The sequence below is a fragment of the Pelodiscus sinensis genome, chromosome 12 (assembly GCF_052426305.1).
Source record: "Pelodiscus sinensis isolate ZL-2025 chromosome 12, ASM5242630v1, whole genome shotgun sequence".
Lineage (NCBI taxonomy): Eukaryota > Metazoa > Chordata > Testudines > Trionychidae > Pelodiscus > Pelodiscus sinensis.
This window is the reverse complement of record NC_143063.1, coordinates 24,131,766-24,150,838: the sequence shown is the minus strand read 5'-3', so window position 1 is coordinate 24,150,838 and position 19,073 is coordinate 24,131,766. Positions and strand designations below refer to the sequence as shown.

Genomic DNA, 19,073 nt, shown 5'->3' with positions numbered 1-19,073 from the left:
AACTGGGGCAGCCTGGCCCACTGAGACCCCGTACCTCCAACCTGCTCCTGCCCCCTCCCCTTGGCCGGACACCTACCCCCAGAGTGAGAGGAGTTGGCAAGCATAGTGAGCAGGTCGTGCAGCTCCCTAGTAAATGTATAAAAACTGGCAGCATATATGGAAAAAGTGTGACGGTCATGTATGTGTTTTCAAAATAGTGCACCAGTCACCAATCTGATTAGCCCCCCAAACGGCCCACTGTGAATATTTGTCTAAGATGAGGTGTGTACATTTTCTGACTGGGAGCTGTCATTACCATAGTGCTAAGCGTTCAGCATTTCTTGTTTTTTGTAAACATAGCACTTCCTCACATACTTTTATGACGGGGTGGGCAATAAAACAGCAGCAGTTCACCAGAGTTAGCCCCTGGTAGGCCGCTTCCACTATATTTACCTGCACCTCCACAGGTACAGGTGATTGCACTCCCATTGGCCAGGAATGGTGATCCGCAGCCAACAGGAGCTGTGATCCCTGTACCTGCAGATCCCCCATACTTGCAGGTAAATACATTAGTGTGGGGGCCACCAGGGGTTAACACTGGCACACCGGATCCGGCCCGTGGGCCGGTGCTTATCCACCCTGGCTTTGTGGTCTGATGAACTGTGTTAAAATTATAGCTACAATAAAACTGGTGTCTTGAACAGGCTTGGCAGACCAACATGGAAATTGCCAAACTGTATTTTAAAATCAGTTTAGCTATATCAGGACCAATGATCCTAATTCTCTAAGGGTATGTCTACACAGCAAAGTTATTTCGAAATAACTTTCCTAGCATCTACACAGCCAAACCACTATTTCGAAATAAATTCGAAATAGCGGAGGGCTTATTTCAAAAGTGGTAAACCTCATTCCACAAGGAATAACGCCAATTTCAAAATTGCTATTTCGAAATAAGCGGTGTATAGACACTTATTTCGAAATAGGGGGCCTCAAGCCTTTCCCAGGGTGCCCTGGTGGCCACTCTGGGCACAACCAAGAAAACGCCTCTCTTCCCCGCCTACCCACAGCCCTTAAAGGGGGTAGACTCTGGCCACTGTGCCTGTGCCAGCTCCAAGCCTGACAGCCCAGAGCCAGCAGTCACTGCACCTGACCCAGTGGCCCCAGCATGAGCCAGGCAGCCTGTGCCAGCCAGCCCTCCACCACTCCCCAGGACCAGTCTGCCAGCTCCCAGGAGCCTGCAGGGGCTGGAAAAGGTGGCGCCTGCCTGGTCCAGTGCAGAGATCAGGGACCTAATTCAGGTTTGGGGGGATGCTTCCAACGTCCATGATCTCTGCACTAAATGGAGGAACGCAACTGTCTACAGGCGGATGGCTGCCAGCCTGGCCACCACAGGCCACATGCGAACCCAGGAGTAGGTTCGCATGAAAATAAAGGAGCTGCGGCAGGCGTATGCCAGGGCCACGGGGGCAGCTCCCAACCAGGGGCAGACCCAGCCACTGCCCCTATTTTGATGCCATGGAGCGCATCCTGGGGGGCAGGATGGTCTGTGCCCCCCCAGGTGGTCATCGACCCTGGGGCAGAGCTTGCTGCATCCTGCTGCTCCAGCCCCTGCTGCCTCTCCAGCTACCGCTCCTCCTTCCACTCCTTCTCTCCCTCCCGCTTCTTCCTCCCCACACCCCCAGGGATGCCGAGGCCCCTGCACCTGCGGAGCTGGGAGACAGTTGGGCTGGCGAGAACCCCAGCCCTGAGCGTCTCCTCCCCCTTCCTCCCCTGGCCACCCCCTGCCAGCTCCCTCCTCCCAGGTTTCCCCCTCCCCTCTCCCACCTCCCCTCTTCCACCTTCTTTCCCCAGTCTCACCTCAGGTTCATTCCCCCCCACCCCAGTTTTGTTCAAGAAAGAGGCTTTGTTGTAATGAACACACGTGTCTTTTATTGTATAGCAGGAAGGGGGGTTAGGGAAGGGTAAGTGCAAGGACGTGAGGGAGGAATGAGGCACAAGCCCCCAGTGGGGCACACCAGGGAGACTGTTACTACCTGCAGAACGTGCTGCCAGGCTCGCAGCAACACATCCAGGAGAAGCACCCAAGTGCCCAGGGGCGGCTCTGGCTCCATGCTGCAGAGTTCTGTGGTGTCCTGAGTGAGGGCAACGAGAGCACGCAGAGAAAAAAATGTTTTGCTGTCCCTCAGCGAGGTAGGCAAGCAAGCAGGGAAACCTGAGAACTGGCTTTCCGGGGGTGTCCCTTTAAGCACAAGTCTCAGATACCTTGTGTGGCTGCTGCCTGAGGCTAACTCCTGACCTGATGCCCTGCCAGAACTGGTTCCGGCCAGCCTTAAATACGATTCAGCGTCCTATCAGTGTGGATGCACTATTTTGAAATAGCAAAATGCTATTTCGAAATGCATTTTGTGTCTAGACGCGTTATTTAAAAATAAGATATTTCAAAATAGCTATTTCAAAATAAGATATTTCAAAATAACGCTGTAGTGTAGACATACTCTAACATTTTCCGTTGTTGCTACAATTGTAGGGAGACTTCAGGGTTGTTGGTAATTTATAATAGCTGTTGACTTACCTTGCTCAAAGTAGGTATAAATTACATGGTAGTTAAGAATGTTGTTTGCAGTGCATTGTGGGTGAAACCAAATAATTGCTACACTCTTGAATGAACTCTCACAGAAAAACAATAGAAACAAAAACCAAAACCCACCATATTGTCCCTTAGGTGAAGGTTTTCACAATCCTTAAAGGAAACCTTCACCACACCCTCAGAAGGTGAGCCACGTCCACCTACATCCATCAATCTACCTAAAGCCAAAAATGTCCTGCAGCTTCATGGCATGGTGCTAAATTAGCTGTGCACTTGTCACTTCAGCCTCCATCAGCCCTAGGCCTTATACCTTGAATTTATGTTGCAGTTTGCTGCAGGTTTATTTTTGTGCATACTTAGCAATGGCATTTATAAAACTCAATGCACTGCCTTTTTTAAGACTGTTACAACTATGATTCTAAACTGCTTCAGAAACTTGTGTACCATAATCTTACACAGCACTTTTGGTCACCCTGGCTGCTTCTGCTACAATTGAAAAGCGATTTAGATTGGAAAGCAGTATGATTGTGTGCTGCCACAGTATAAGCTGAAATGAAACTCTTACAAGTTTCAGAATGTTTTAAAAACCCTTTATGTTATTATTCCATTCAGACAGGTTCCATCCATCCTCTTGTTATTTAAACAGCAGATCCTTTTTTAAAATTAAATTGGTTGACTTTTTAGGTGACTTGGATTGGGTGAGGGTTAAAGGGAAGAATTGGGTTGCTACTTCTATGGCAAGGCAAACTTTTAGATAATTTGTATTGGCAATCCAATGTCTTCGTATTTATTTTGTCTTTCAGAAATATTTATTTCAGGTTTGCAGCCCTGGCTGTGTTTCTCTTACAATGCTGTGAATGTATTATTTCATTTTCTGCTTTAGAAAATTGCTGTACTGGGAAAATAATAAAACTCTCATATATCCAAACTACCTCATACACCACAAACTTTGGAATTTTAATGCCCAAAAATGGGCATTTAAGGATTTACGATTGTGTACATTTGAATATCTGCTCATGTTCTCTATTTCTCACAGGATCATACAGCGCCAGTCAAGGTGTAAATTGCATCCGTGAAGATGTTGCTGCGTACATTGAAAGACGAGATGGAGGAGTTCCTGCAGATCCAGACAATATATACCTTACTACAGGAGCTAGTGATGGAATTTTTGTAAGTGTTAAAAGTTAATGTGTGTATGTATATATTTTGCGCATAAATAAACTGTAGTACATTAGACGTATCCCTTAAGAAATATAGTCCTATAGAGCATGATTCTGATCTTCTTTTGCACAATTGTATGTCTGATCTATCACATACACCAGTGTTTCTGATCTGACTTTCATTCTCACATAACTGACCAATGTAAGAGACAGGATTTCAGAAACTCCATGGACACTAAAATCTTTATAAAGACATCTAAAGCATTTTATGTGCCTAAATATGGATGTAGGCAACTAGCATTAGCTGTCTTAGGTAGAAAAATTTGCCATACAGGATTAAGAGTTTGGCTATACTGGATATGCACTGCTGCAGTGATTCACTGAAAAACACTTCTGCGGAAGAGAGGGGTATCCTGTTGTCATACATAACCCACTTTTGCAAGAGGCAGTAGCTAATAGCTGTATATGTTGGATGCTAGGTCATCTTAACTGTGCCACTCAGGGTATGGATTTTTCACACTCCTGAGCAATGTAGTTAAGCCATCTTAAATCTCCAGTATAGCCCAGCCTAAAATATGTAGACACTAAGTCTTAGAAAATGTTGTTTGAGCCCCACAGACTGAGAATTCTTGGAGAGCCATTGCTCTTATTGAATACTTTAAGAAAACCATGTGTTAGGTAGAGTCAGTGAAACCTGCACTAAGGGTCACCTTCAATTAGCCAGCCTCCTTATATTAAGCATTTCACTTTAAAATGTTCCCAAAGCAGTTTTTGTTTGTTCTTCAGCTGAAGATCATCTCTACTAGATAACTAGTATATGTTGATTCTTTGCATGCTTACTGAAGATAGATGTCCTCCCGTTTGCTTTGCTGTAGCTCTATTTTTACTTTTTTATGTAGTTTGTAAATCATTTTCTGAAATTATATCTTGTGGCATAGTCTAGTATTTCAATTCTCTGCTTTACAGCAGTTTCATTGATTCACCCTGAGTAATGGGTTCCCTGGACTTTGCAATTCCAAGAGCTCTCTTGGCAGTGTCATCACGTTTTTTCATAAAACTTTCTCAGATATAATGCATCTCTATGTATATTTTAGAGGTTTGTCTGTCAGTGTGTCTGTCTGTCTGTGTCTGTCTGCAAGTTCATTTGTTCAAAAACTTCTAAAGGACAAGAGCTAGGACCACCAACTTTGGTATTCAGCTTATCCTTACTTAAATCAAGGTCAGGGTTTGGTTGTGCCAGGAAAATAGGAAGTGCCAGGAATGGGACTGTTTTCCATAACATGGAAAGAGAGGGGCACAAAAAGGAGAGACATGAAACTGAGAGTGGCTACTGGGGGGCACTGAGCCCACAAGTGAGAGCGATATGCAGAGTGACCACTGGGGTTAGCCATACCCCCGAGAGAGTGACCAGCAGGGCTGAGGCTTTGCCATTTTACGTACCACCAAACTGGATAAGTGGCCCCACTTAGGAGCCCCGTCCCCCAAGAGAGGCCAGGGGCAGGAACCATGGCCCGGCCCCAGACAGGCTGCAGGTATGCAAGCTAAGGGGGTGGGGCCACTGCAGGCTGGGGCAGCCCCTGGCCTCCTGCCCTCCTTTCAGACAGCCTGTAGACCAGCGACAGCTGCTGGAGCCTGTTCCCCCTCAATCCCTTGGATAGGCCACGGGTAGCTCCTGGAGCCCTGGCCCCCCGGGAGGAGTTGCCATCCAGGGAGTGTGGCACTGGCTACCAAAGCAGCACCACCCTCACCCCCATGGGTGGCCCCAGTAAGCTCTGCCCCCCAGCATCTCAGCCTCTTGCCCTGAGTCCTGTACCCCCACCCATTGTCCTGAGCCTCTATTCCATGTCCTCATTTCAGTGCCCCCATTCTCTGCCTTCACTTCTTTACCCCCATACCTTTCCCTAGACCTCCCACCCCCTGCCCTAACTCTGGCACCCTCCACCTCCTGTCCTAAGGCCCCTCCACATGGAACCCTGTGTCCTCAGCCCCCCAACCCCTGCCTTCACTCAAGTATCCTCCATCCTCTTCCCTAAGTCTCCCAATTCTCCTAGCTCCGTGCCCTGACCTCTGCACCTCCACCCCCTCACCTGACCTGAACCTCCTCACCAAACCCTGGGCCCCCACACCCTGCTCTCGTTCCAGCACCCTCCACCCCAAGGACACTAAGTAGCAAGTAAATGACTAATCGTGTACTTGATACAATTTGTATCGAGTGCACAGTTAGTCAATAAGGGGCTGCTGCGGCTCTGTAATGTGCAAGCAGCCTGGCTTCTACTACATTTAAACTGCAGAGCTGCAGTGGGGGTAGGTCTGGGGCCTGGTGCAAGACGGATCCAAACCACTGGCCTCTGCCTTTTAAATGTGCGGCTCTTACAACATTTAAAAGGCAGAGCCACAGTGCTGCTACGCCTCTGCCTCCCTGATCCTCTGCTCCCGCACCGTGGAGATGGTGCTGGGGGTAACCAGCTTTTAAACCGGCTCCCCCTGGCACCAGCTCCTGCTTCGCTCCCATCTAGGTGCCTCTGATATAGAGGCAGCAAGGTGGGAGGGAAATGTGAGTGGTCTACTCAACTACCCAGTAAGTCTAGGCTTATTGAGTTGTCGAATAATCAACTACTCTTTTACATCCCTACTCCACCTCCTGTCATGAGCACTCCCAGCCCACTGCCTTCACTCCTGCACCCACCCCCTTATTAGCTAAATTGCAAATACCGTCTGTCAACAAGTTCTATTTGTTGTTTAAATCACTTTCCTTCCCATATTAATAAAAACTTATTTTTCCTTCATTTTTTAAAAATACAATAATTTAACTAAAGCATGTACATTTTCCTTTTATTTTCCATACAAACCCCGAAACCCATTACTTCACTTAAAGATCCGAGCAACACTGAGTGCATCTGCGTAGTACAGCCATACTTGGTTATAGCAGTACTGCGTTTGTGGCGTCTTTTGAATTTGCCAGTGAATAAGCTGTAGTTAATGGGTTTCAGCTCCAGCTGGCAGTTACAGCATGAGGGCAGTTGTTGGTTATTTTTAAAGAACTCTTGGTGTTGTATTGTGGCATTGTTAAGTTCTGTGTAATTTTTGTTATAAAAGTCCTTAACGTTCTCTCTCTCTAACGGTGTGAAATGTAGAACTACTAGTGTCACTGTCATAAAGGCTTGTTGTGACTTTGTACCTCTTTAACTGAAATTTGCCAAGGGCCTTGAATTCCATAGAGCAGAAGAAAGTCACACAGCAAGTTTTTTCTAGCAGAATATACTCTAAATTGTTCTGTCATCTTTTCTTCTTCTTCGTCTTCTTTTAATTCCTCAACTTTCCCAGACTATTCTAAAGATTCTGGTCTCAGGAGGAGGGAAATCCCGAACTGGAGTGATGATCCCAATCCCACAATACCCCTTGTATTCAGCAGCCATATCTGAACTAGATGCCATTCAAGTGAACTATTACCTGGATGAAGAGAATTGCTGGGCACTAGATGTGAATGAACTTCGTCGTTCCTTGAATGAAGCCAAAGCCTACTGTAATCCAAAGGTCCTTTGCATCATCAACCCAGGAAATCCCACTGGTCTGTAATTGTTTCATTTAAACGTTTCAAAATTTATTTTGTTCACCCCCCTCTTTTTTTTTTTTACTGTACATTTTTAGGGTTTGCTTGTGACTTATTAGATATGTATGGCCAAGTTTCAATGATAAAATTAGGGATTTCTACCATATGAACAATTTGTCACCCTGAAACTTAGTTAGACATGTTTTAATTTACTGAAATAATTTACCAGCTAAGCCAGCAAGCCTAACCTCAGAGAACTTATTTCAAGTTTAAGTATTTTGTGAGAGGTTTGGGCATACCTCATGTGTGAGAGGTTTTTCACACATGTAAAAGAATGTGTGAACTGTAGTAAAAAACATATATAAAGAAGACTAATTTGTTGACAAGTCTGAAAATTAACATCTCATAAATTCACTGTTGTCTTCTATAATTTAGACAATATACCTGAAGCGTTTGTGGCTGAGGATTTCCCCTCCCTCATCATATTGTGTAGCGTATATAAGGGATTGTAATGAGTTTTATGTCCCACCTTCCATCGTTTTTTTTTTTATTTTTATTTTTTATTTAACGGAAAGAGGGACAACTTATTGAAAAGGTAGTAACCTTCCTGGTTTTAGACCGAAAGACTTTACATGTTCTCTATTAATTAACCTGAATTGCAATTTTTCTTCTCTCATTTTAAATTATAGGTCAGGTTCAAAGTAGAAAGTGTATCGAAGATGTTATACATTTTGCTTGGGAGGAACAACTCTTTCTTCTGGCTGATGAGGTAGTAGAGCATTAAAACTACATACCTTTTTGAAGTGAACACACCTTGAGTACAGCAAAAACACTAAGTGCTCTAGTATCAGAGGGGTAGCCGTGTTAGTCTGAATCTGCATAAACAACAAGAAGTCCTGTGGCACCTTATAGACTAACAGATTTATTGGAGCATAAGCTTTTGTGGGCAAAGACCCACTTCGTCAGGTTTGACGAAGTGAGTCTTTGCCCACAAAAGCTTATCTTGCAATAAATCTGTTAATCTATAAGGTGCCACAGGATTTCTCGTTGTTTACTAAGTGCTCCTGGTGGGGCTGCCAGTGGGCGGGATGTGCTGAGAGTGGTGGTGGGGAGATGATCAGGGCTGGTGATTGGGTGGAAGTGAGACGGGTTCCAAGCTGGGTGGTTTTCAGGGTGGGTGGGTTGCACCTTGTTAAACTAAAACAAGATACTAAAACAAGGTCATGCACCTTGTTAATCATTCCTTGTTTTAGTATCTTTTCTTACATAACAATTTAATATTTATTTTTATACATACATACATACATTTTGTAGTAACCAAGGGCTGCCATGGTGGCACACATTCTAACTAGCGCACCTGATGTCAATATTGGTGCACAAAACAAAACTCACTCTGCTCATGGATGGAAAATGTTAGAGGGAACACTGTTCTTGACCTACACAATACTGGCTGACAACCATCGGTTTAGATAATTTAAAGGAGAGAAACTGGAGCACAGGTGCCATGGGGATTGGGAATTGAGTACGCAGATTAAAAAACATAAAAAGTTATGGAAAAGCAGAGTTCAGTACTCTTCTTGCAAGGCCTACTCAATTAAATATAGGACAAGCCAGGGCTGGGCAATTGCCTGTCAGCAGGTCAGGTCTGGCCTGCCAAGCACTTTGATCCAGCCAACAGCAGCTTCCGGTTCCGCCACTAATGCATTGCTTGGGAGCCATTGGGTAGGTGTGAGCCTTTTCAATTGCTGCTATTTAAAGGGCTCGCGCCTTCTGGGTGGCTGACAGGCAATGTGGTAGGAACCGCCCAGAAAGCATGAGCCATTTAAATAGCAGCAATTGAAAAGGCTCGGGCCTCCCCATTAGTGGCAGAGCCTGGGAAGCGCGAGCCCTTCAGTTGCTTCCATTTAAAGGGCTTGTGTCTGCCAAGTGGCTGCCAGGCCACGTGGTAACAGTCACTCAGAAAGCTCAGGTCCTTTAAATTGTTGCTATTTATAGGGCTCACAACTCCTGAAGCTGGAGCCAGGAGCCTTTTAAATAGCAGCAGTTGAAAGGGCTCCTGGCCCCCAGGCCAATCGAGACCAGGGAACAGGGGAGCGCACAAAGTCTCTTCACCCCGCCAGGGGCACATGGTACTAGAGCGAACGGCCAGCTGTTCAAAACTCTCTCTAGGCGCTGCTCGCCCCTTGCAGGGCTAAGGTGGTGGTGGGGGCTAAGACTTCACGTGTTCCCTCACCTGCAGGCCAATCAGGATTGGTAGGCTGTGAAGTCTCCTGGCCTCATCCCTTCCACCGGAGGCCCCGCCCCTTCTGGGGCAGCCCACGACCACTTCAGAAATTCCAAAATTCCTTCAAAAATTATTGCCCACCCCTGGTATAAGCTATATTATACATTTTTGTGCTTGAAGTAATTGTAACAAATTTCTGTTTTGTAAATGCTTTTAAGCTTTCTTTAGAGACTTCTGTTCTGTGTAACATGCTGTCATTTATTCACATTTGGACATAGTGTAATTCTCTTATTGTGTAGGTTTATCAAGATAACGTTTATTCAGAAGAATGTCAGTTTCATTCCTTCAAAAAGGTTCTGTATGAGATGGGTCCAGAGTACTACAACAACGTAGAGCTAGCATCTTTCCATTCCACCTCCAAGGGATACATGGGCGAGTACGTCCATCTTCATTTCTTTATTGTATCACCCCGGCATAGTATTTAGTAGAGTAGCCTCCTCTTGTCAAGCAAGCATAGTGCACTGTCATCTTGTGTCTTCTGTTACCGTTACTGAACAACTAGTAAATAAGGAAAATGCAGTTTATATATGGAACCTGACTTATGGGCTAGTCCAGTGGTTTTGCAGACTTTTTATTTAGTGGAGTACTTGCTCAAAAGAGAGCACCTATCGCAGACTTGCCTCCCCTCCAGGCCTACACTAATACGTTTGCAAAATAGTTATGTGTGCACAGTGGGGTGACAGACTCACTGGGCCCCTGGGAAAGGTGGGGAGAGGCCCCTGCTCCATGTCCTCAGGCAGAATGGATGAGCTGGGAGCAGCCAGCCCTCAATGCTGCCCAGACTGCAGTTCCTCCCTTCCCTCCTCTAGACCTCCAAGCTGCTCAGAGTCCACTGTGCAGCACTCCAGGAGTGATTTAAAGGGCCCGAGGCTCCAGCCACAGCTGGGGTGGCTGGGAGCGCTAGGCCCTTTTGTATTGCCAGGCCCTGGGGAAAATGCCCCACCACCACCACCATCAGCGGGTCTGCATATGCAGCCTACTATGGACAGCACAATGGACCTCTGGTCTACTGACCAATTGAAGATTGACTGGATCAGCCTGATTCTATAGAGGGGGTGGATATATGTGTTTGTTTCTTTTTTGGAGGTGCCGGGGGATAAGAGTAGGGGAGAGAAATGCCAGTTTCCTGATCAGCTTCTGCTGTATGCTCCACTCTGAAGAATAAACATCCATGGCTGTGTCTAGACTGCATCCCTTTTCCATAAAGGGGATGCAAATTAAACACATCGCAATTGCAAATGAAGCGGTTTGCAAAAAAAGTGCTTTTGCCGAAAAGCGTCTGTGCCATTCTAGACGCTCTGTTCCGCAAATGCTTTTAATGGAAACACTTGTCCGTTAAAAGCATTTCTGGAAAATCATGCCAATCTAGACGCAGCCAAGATGTTTACAAATGCAGGTTACATGTATTGGTGCTAAGCAAGACACTATAATTAATATCAGATGGATGCTCCCTCTTTTTCCTTTTTTGGAGTTGTTTTCAGTAATTAATATTCCAGATTATATTTATTTTTATCTATCTCTCTCTCTCTCTCTCTCTCTCTCTCTCTCTCTCTCTGTGTCTACTGTATCCTCAGGTGCGGCTACCGAGGGGGTTATATGGAGGTGATTAACTTGCATCCGGAGATTAAAGGACAGCTAGTTAAACTTCTCTCTGTTCGCCTCTGTCCTCCAGTCTCTGGACAGGCGGCTATGGATATTGTAGTGAATCCTCCAGTACCTGGGGAAGAATCTTATAAACAGTTCATCAAGGTCAGCTCTAACATGATTTGTAGTTTTCTTACCCTGTCCCATTTATATTACATGGTGTGATGAAAATATACAGAAAGATACCAACCCTCTCAACCTTCCTTATGATAGAGCCCTACAACAACACTGGCCAACAGGACTACAGTAATTTCAAATACTCTTTGTATTAGCAGCTTAACAATCTTTGTTAAAGAGCCACAGCACTTCCATCACATGCTTGTGGCTTTTTACTGATGTCATCTTCTTTTAAAAATGTCTTTTCCTCCCTGTGGCTTCCGTGGCAAATGAGGGCATCTGCTCAGTGAAGCTGGTTTCTGTGAAAAAGAGCACAGGAGAAATTCAGCTACTAAATGAGAGTGATTATATAAGCGAAGATATATAATACCTTTATATACTGAATTCTTATTTGAACAAAGAATAGAATCTTCTAATTTGTGCTAGGGATGTAAGTGACTAATCGATTAGTCGACTGTCCAATGAGCAAAAGCTTATCAGATCATCAACACGCTAGTCACTTCCCTCCCTTGTTGTCTTTATCACAAAGAGATAGTAAGTGGGGAAGAGGAGGGGGGGTTGGAGGGACCCAGCTTAAAAGCCGGTTCCCTCCAGTTCCAGCTCCATGGGAGGGGGCAGGGGCGCAGCAACGGCTGACTTTGAAATGTTGTACATTTCAAAGGGGAAGCACCCACATGGAGCTTGGGGCCAGCGCAGGACACTGAGTCCTCTGCTGAGCCCAGGCTCCATGTGGCGCTTCCACTTTGAAATGCACAAGAGCCCCCACTGCGGATTCTTGCACATTTCAAAGTGGAAGCTCCCGCGTAGAGCCTGGGGTCAGCAGGACTCCTCCCTGGCCCCGGGCTTCATGGCACGTTCAAACTTTTAAAAGGCAGAACGTGGACGTTATTATTGAATAGTTGATGGAAATCTCATTGACTATTCGAGTAGTTAATTGACATTTAATATCCCTAATTTGTACAAATGCTCAACCAAATTCAGCTCCTGGAGTTAAAAATGGATAAATGTGGCCCACTATTTTAAAAAGAAAGGGTTTTCACATTATATGCAAAGTCAATCCTTCCGTTAGGAGTATTAGAGATCTTTCCAACAACATATGAGTAGCTGGTCTTAGTAGTTTTAGTGAATGTCTGTGTGTACTTTAAAGTATTTTTAAAGACCGCTCTTTTTAGCTCAGGGTTGGGCAAATACTGGCCTGCAGCCTGGATCTGGATCACCAGGGTTAGCTCTTGGCAGGCTGCTGCTGATATATTTAGCTGCGCCTCCCAGGTCTGGGCAATTGCAGCTCTTGTTGGCCATGAGTTGCAATATTTGGCCAATGGGAGCTGTGGGAAGCGGCGTCTTGATCTGCGCTGCTTCCCACAGCTCCCATGGGCTAGGAATGTCAATCCGTGGCCAACAAGTGCTACAATCGCCCATATTTGTGGAGGTGTAAGTAAATATAGTGGTGGCAGCCTGCCAGGGGCTAACCATGGCAAACTGCCACCATTTTAATTGCCCAGCCCTGTTTTAGCTCCTAACTACTGCCTGTTGGGTGGCCTGAATAGCGCAATATATTAATTAGACAACCCTGTTTTGCCTTAGGATCACCAGCCCACATTGACGATGACTGAAAGTCATCATCATCTGAAGAATGCTATTGAGCGAGCTTTTGAAAGGAGTTTCGCAGTGTTGTTCCAAATGGACAAGTGTTCCCCTCACAAAGGCTACAGTCGTCACCCTTGTAGGTAGTCTCGGCAGAAGTGCCACAAACTGAATGAATTTGGGGACTGAACTACTCTCTTATCCCTGGAAATTGTTTTTTCCAGGTCATACTTGAGGCGTATTGAAAATATAGTTTGAAAAGGTTGACCTACTTATTCTGTGTATAAATAGAGAATTCCAGGAATGTCCCCCCAGAAGTGTTGTTTCAGAACTCTTCACAAATGCTCAATTCACAATGGCACTTCCTTAAAAATATCACCTCTCCTCCACACATTTCCACTGGACTAGAGCTCGCACTTGAATTCTGGGCCTTGCAAGGCTAGTGCCTGTAGCAGTGACTTAGCATCTGCTTTGCTACACATGCAGAACTCCCTCTTGGCCACAGAACCCAAGAAGATCCAGGGTTTTGGGGCATTTTGATTGTGTAGCACATATCTGCAGAAAATGGCACTGAAATTAAAATGGTTTTATTCTGTGGGGGGAAAAATTATATATGACAAAACTAGCCCAGGCTAGAACCCTGTTAAACCTTTAGGTTTGCATCCAGTGTTGCACCACAGTGATAGGAAATACATACTCTTTTGTCATTTTCCTGCAGCAAGTATTTAAGATGGAGTATGCTAGATTTGACTGCTCCATTATGATTGACATCACTTGGTCCATTGCCGTTTGTCTAGAGTATTTGTTATATAGTCTTATTTAACTCTCATCTAGTAAGGAGTGAGTTTAAGAAAACTTTGTTGAACTAACTTACTATCACAATTAGTTATTTAAGAAACAATTCAACCCTTTTCTATTCCCCTTCCCCTCCTTTTTTTAACAGGAAAAGGAGTCTGTTTTGAACAATCTTGCCCAAAAAGCCAAGCTAACAGAAGATATGTTTAATAAAGTGCCAGGAATTCATTGCAATCCACTTCAAGGAGCTATGTATGCTTTCCCAAGGATATTTATCCCTTCCAAAGCCATTGAGGCAGCAAAGGTCAATCAGCCTTTGTCTTCTTATTCTGTTACTGGTTGCTATCAATGAGGAATTTGTATATCCTAGAATAAAACAAGTGCTTTCCAGCTACAAGGACTGACTATTGCCAAGAGATTAATTCACTAATAAACATGTGGCACCTTAATTTTCTAATTTATTTCTGATTGGGGCTTAGGTCTGCTCTCAGCTAAACAAATGCAAATTTTAATTGGCTTTAATAGGTATACCTGTGTTACTGAGACCAAAAATGGAGATTTTTGTGAGCGGTCTGATCTGAAATAATGTCTCTGAATCATGCCTATAGCTTTGACAGGTTGATTTGACTAACTTAAAATATAAGAATTTCCTCCAAATTATTATTAAGATGATTTACTACTCAGCAGATGTTTTGGAAAAATCCAATGTGAATGTCTATGGGTGTGTCTACACTACCCCCCTAGTTCGAACTAGGGGCGGGTAATGTAGTCATACAGAGTTGCAAATGAAGCCCGGGATTTGAATTTCCCGGGCTTCATTTGCATAAAGCCGGCCGGCGCCATTTTTAAATGCCGGATAGTTGGGACCCCGTGCCGCGCGGCTACATGCGGCACGGACTAGCTAGTTCGGATTAGGATTCAAATCCCGGGCTTCATTTGCAACTCCGTATGACTACATTACCCCCCCCCTAGTTTGAACTAAGGGAGTAGTGTAGACATATCCTATGTATCTGTATTCTGGGCAATATTATAAGAATGGGAATGTATGAGTTAATTCATCACATATTAAAATATCTTTAATCTGTTAGACACTTTGGTAAAATTATTTATAACACCAAAAAATCTGTTGCTAGAAATCTCAAGGGTGCAGTCAATCAAAGAAGGGAATAATTATATAAAAACAGAGTAATTGGCTAATTCTGTTCTGCTGAACCCTGGGATCCTCCAGTGGGGAGTGGATTCATTTCACCACCAGTGGGAGTTACTGTTAATCCATTTAGTGAAGAAAATGTTGTAAGCAGTCAGAAAATGCAAGAGAAATATTTTGAAAGAAAAATGAACATAAGAAGTGTATCTTGTGCAGTATGATTTCATGTTATAATCTGAAAATGAAGAATTACTCCAAAATTCCAACTCTTCTCAGGCTCATAAAATGGCACCTGATTTATTCTACTGTATGAAACTTTTGGAAGAGACTGGAATCTGTGTGGTACCTGGCAGTGGATTTGGCCAAAGAGAAGGAAGTTACCACTTCAGGTGCAGTATCTGTTGAATAGCAAATTACAGTGTATTGTGAGAATCAACTTTTTACAGTCTCTCTTTACTAAATAAATAAACTGTTAATACGTTTATGCAGTGTAGACGCGCGACAAGTTTTGCGCAAGAACAACTGTTCTTGCACAAAAAGCCTGCAGTTTAGACGTAGCCTGTGAGAGTGACTTGGGGTAAGCAGTACCTCAGCTTATTTCAAATTTGGATCGCAGGGCTGCCAGATCAAGCTGCTGGCAGGCCTGCTCCACTACTTAACGTGTTCGTTGCCACAGAGCCTTGTAGCTCCCGTTGGCTGCGGTTCTCCAGGTCAGCCAAAACCACAATATGGTATGTACACTGTAACTGTAGCTGTAACATAAATGCAGAAAATAACAGAATCCTTTTCAAAGTGGATTGCAGGAAGTTAAAGTTCTACCTACCTTCTCTGCACCATTTGGAAACTATATCTGGTGTGTGTGTGTCTCTTTCTGGTTTCCATTTCTTAAATTAATGATGTTTATTACAAATGTATCGTATCCAATGTTTTACACTACCGTTTTTCTCCTCTTTCCCAGAATGACCATTCTCCCTCCAGTAGAGAAGCTGAAGATTGTACTGGAGAAAGTGAAAGACTTCCACATACAGTTTCTTGAAGAATATGCATGAAAAAGATGCAGAGTCCTTGCCCCCCCTCCCCCAAAGCAAATATAGAAAATGAACAAATGTGAGCTGAGAATGGGCTGTTCATCTAGTTGATTGAATTACTACAGATTGAGCCCATATGTGGGTAAAACTTACACTTCTTCCTGAACAATTAAACCTAATATCTGGTGTGGAAGATATTGCTACCTTTTAATGTTTTGGAGAGGCGGTTGGGAGGGGGAATGTCTAGCAGACTACTTTGTGCCTTGATTGGAAATTATATTCTTGATTTACACTTCTGGCCTAGTTGAGGAGGAAAGTCACCTATGAAAACTATTCATATCATCACCTTTTACAAAGTAGAATTGCAGATAGCTTACATTTCCTTAGAAATATCCATTTCCCCTCTTAGATTTTACCCCCCAAATCCTAAAATGTACATTCTGGGTGTGGTTGGATTGTTGTTGGTTATGAGAATACACTAAAGCTGTTACCCAGATCTGATCAAACTGGCAGCTGTTAGAATGTTCATAAAAATCTTTTGCAGATCATTTTGTGTGGCTAAGTTCTATTGCATTTGAACTTTATATTATTTCTAAATAAAATCTGAGTGGACCATCACCAGTTTTGAAGGCAGAGACAGTGCATACAATATATTGTGTTTTTTCAGTCTTGGTTTATTAAGTTGAAACTCGGTTAATTATGATGACAAGCTAGTTTATCTACACACAATTCAAAATAAAGTAGACCAGTATTAGAGAACAATAGCATTGAGTATTTCCATCTCATAACCACTTTATTCAGAAAACAATAAATCTGAGGAGACGGTCCACGTATGCCATTTGTGTATATTGCCTATTGTAAGCAACCATCTTCAGAGCCAATGTGAACACTGTTAAGTCTTAAAAATGAGAAGGTCCAGCACAAAAATAGTTAAAATTGCAGCACCTCTTGATCTTTGGACAATGATTCTTTGGATGATTAGTTATGGGAGTAAGACTCTTTCACTTTTCTGGTTATTGGTTTGAATCTAGCCCAACGCTGTAAAGACTAAAAGAAGCTTCCATCAGACAAATGTTTATATGTAGCTTAAAGGAAATGAATTGTTGGTTTCAGTTTTGTTCCTAGCAGAAGTGTCCATAGCATATAAACTACTATTTCCGACATCTTCAGCAGGGAAGGTAAAGGCTGAATGGACATGAAGGTTTTGGCACTCTGAACTCCAGAGAGGGTTCTTCCAGAACAGGATGAGGTACGATGGCACAGTATTACGGAGATGCTGGCTCTGATTGTGCCATTCTTATTTAGCAGACAAACATACAAAAACAGTTAGGCTGTCAGTTTGGCACCTTTTGTCAGCACATACACACAACCGAAAACTCCCACTACCAGTCATGGAGGTACTAAGTCACCGTGGCAAGTTTTGCATGAGTACTTTGTATAGATCACACTTTAGCAACAGCATCTCATGTATTCACATCATTAATTGAGAACTTAGGAGTAAATTAGAAATCTTATTTGCTTACTACCATTGTTTCATTGGGGTTTTTTGTTTTGCTTTTTAATACCTGGCTCAGCATGTGGTGCTAATAAAGAAGTTACAGTTTTGGAAGTTGACTCGAGTACAGGGATGTGTCAGTCTAGAGCAGTGGTCTCTAACCTTTTTAACCACAAGATCACTTTTTTAATTTAAGTGCAATGTAAGATCTACCTCAAACCCAAATACCCTTGCCCCACTTCCTTCCTGCCCCTTCTCTGAGGCCTCACCCTGCTCAGTCCTTCCTCCCCTATCCTAACGCACTTTCACGAGGGTTGGTGTGCAGGCTCTGGTCTTGGCTTGGGCCAAGGAGTTTGGATTATGGGAGGGGCTCTAGGCTTAGCCCAGGATGGGGGATTGGGGTCCAGGAGGGGCTTCAGGGTACAATCTCTAGGAAGGCATTTGGGTGCATGGGGACTCATGTCTGAGGCAGGACGCTGGGTGTTGGAGAAGATTCAGGGCTGGGACAGGGATTCAGGAAGCAGGCTCTGGCTGGGCACCGTTTAACAGATGGCTGCTGGGTGGTGGAGCAATGGGGTTAAGGCAGGCTTACTCCTGCCCTGGCCTTGCACCACTCCTGAAAACAGCTGGCATGTACAGCCGTGGCTCCATGGTGCCATGTGCTGCCCCTCGTCTACAGCACTGAGCCCACAGCTTCTACTGGCCACCATTCCCCATTACTGATCAATGAGAGCTGCAGGAGTGGTGTCTGCAGGCAAGGACAGCATGTGGAGACCCCCTGCTCTGCCTTTCTCAGGGGCTGCAGGGACATGCCAGCTATGTCCAGGAACAGCAGTTACCACAGGGATAATGACTCGAGCCACAACAGTTTAGTCATTTTAGAACTCACTACTCAAAGAATTAAATTTAAGCATGAGAGAAATGAAAATAATGAAATGCACAGACCAGTCAAAAACCTAAAATACCCCACTTTCCAGGTAGTAAAAGAATTAACAACCCCCCACGTATGTGTTGGGTCTGGAGATGAAATGAGAGAGAGAGAGAGAAAATGACAGCGACACACACACGGTGTGAGAGTGACAGAGATTTTCATTGCCAAGCTCCCTCCATCCTCTTCTCTCTATGTGGAGATGGGGGGGCGGGAGGAGAGACACCCTAACATCAGAGCCCCCACCCTTTTCCCTCCCACACTCTGCACAGCAAGCAGGAGGCTCCCAGAGGGGCAGCTCCAAGGCAGAGGGCAGGAGCAGCATGATAGTGGGTGGAGGGGCATCACATGATAGCTTCCTGGCCAAACCAGTCAGGATCACCTGTCAGAGGCTTCAAGATCTACCAGTAGATCCCAACCTATGGGGGAGGGTGTCCACTGGTTGAGTGTATTAAGGATAAAGATAATTATTTGCTACATATCTTACAACAGCATTTACTGGCCTTTACAGTAGTATTGGAACAGACTGCACTTAGGAACTGTCAAAAACATGCCCTATAGGGAATGAATCAGTGGCCTCCTTTCAATGTCTAGTGGACAGATGTCCACAATGCAACCTCAGTCAAAAATGGTACGCTGGTGGGCAGTGTTGTCAAAGAGTCCTGGAGACTAAACTAAACTTTTACCTTTGGAGAGATGTTCATTATATCACTGGGAGGGTAGTCTGGGAACACTTGTGTTGCTATGCATGGATAAACAAAACACTTCATTTACC

At 44.4% G+C, this 19,073-nt stretch overlaps 1 protein-coding gene across 3 annotated transcripts in view; it reads left to right on the top strand.

The window, feature by feature from the left end:
- The window catches only part of GPT2 (glutamic--pyruvic transaminase 2), a 68,282-nt gene extending 49,433 nt beyond the window's left edge, over positions 1–18,849 (top strand). For 2 of the 3 annotated variants that reach the window (XM_075940194.2, XM_075940192.2), the window contains exons 5-12: positions 3,603–3,736; positions 7,051–7,294; positions 7,966–8,045; positions 9,800–9,936; positions 11,135–11,309; positions 13,849–14,004; positions 15,124–15,236; positions 15,806–18,849. In XM_075940194.2, coding sequence (XP_075796309.1) covers positions 3,603–3,736; positions 7,051–7,294; positions 7,966–8,045; positions 9,800–9,936; positions 11,135–11,309; positions 13,849–14,004; positions 15,124–15,236; positions 15,806–15,896 — 1,130 coding nt within the window. In that variant the 3' untranslated portion in view covers positions 15,897–18,849. Of the gene's footprint in view, positions 1–3,602; positions 3,737–7,050; positions 7,295–7,965; positions 8,046–9,799; positions 9,937–11,134; positions 11,310–12,905; positions 13,045–13,848; positions 14,005–15,123; positions 15,237–15,805 lie in introns of those variants that run through there. The other variant, XM_075940196.2, reaches the window with a different exon arrangement.
- The last annotated feature ends 224 nt before the right edge of the window (positions 18,850–19,073 follow it).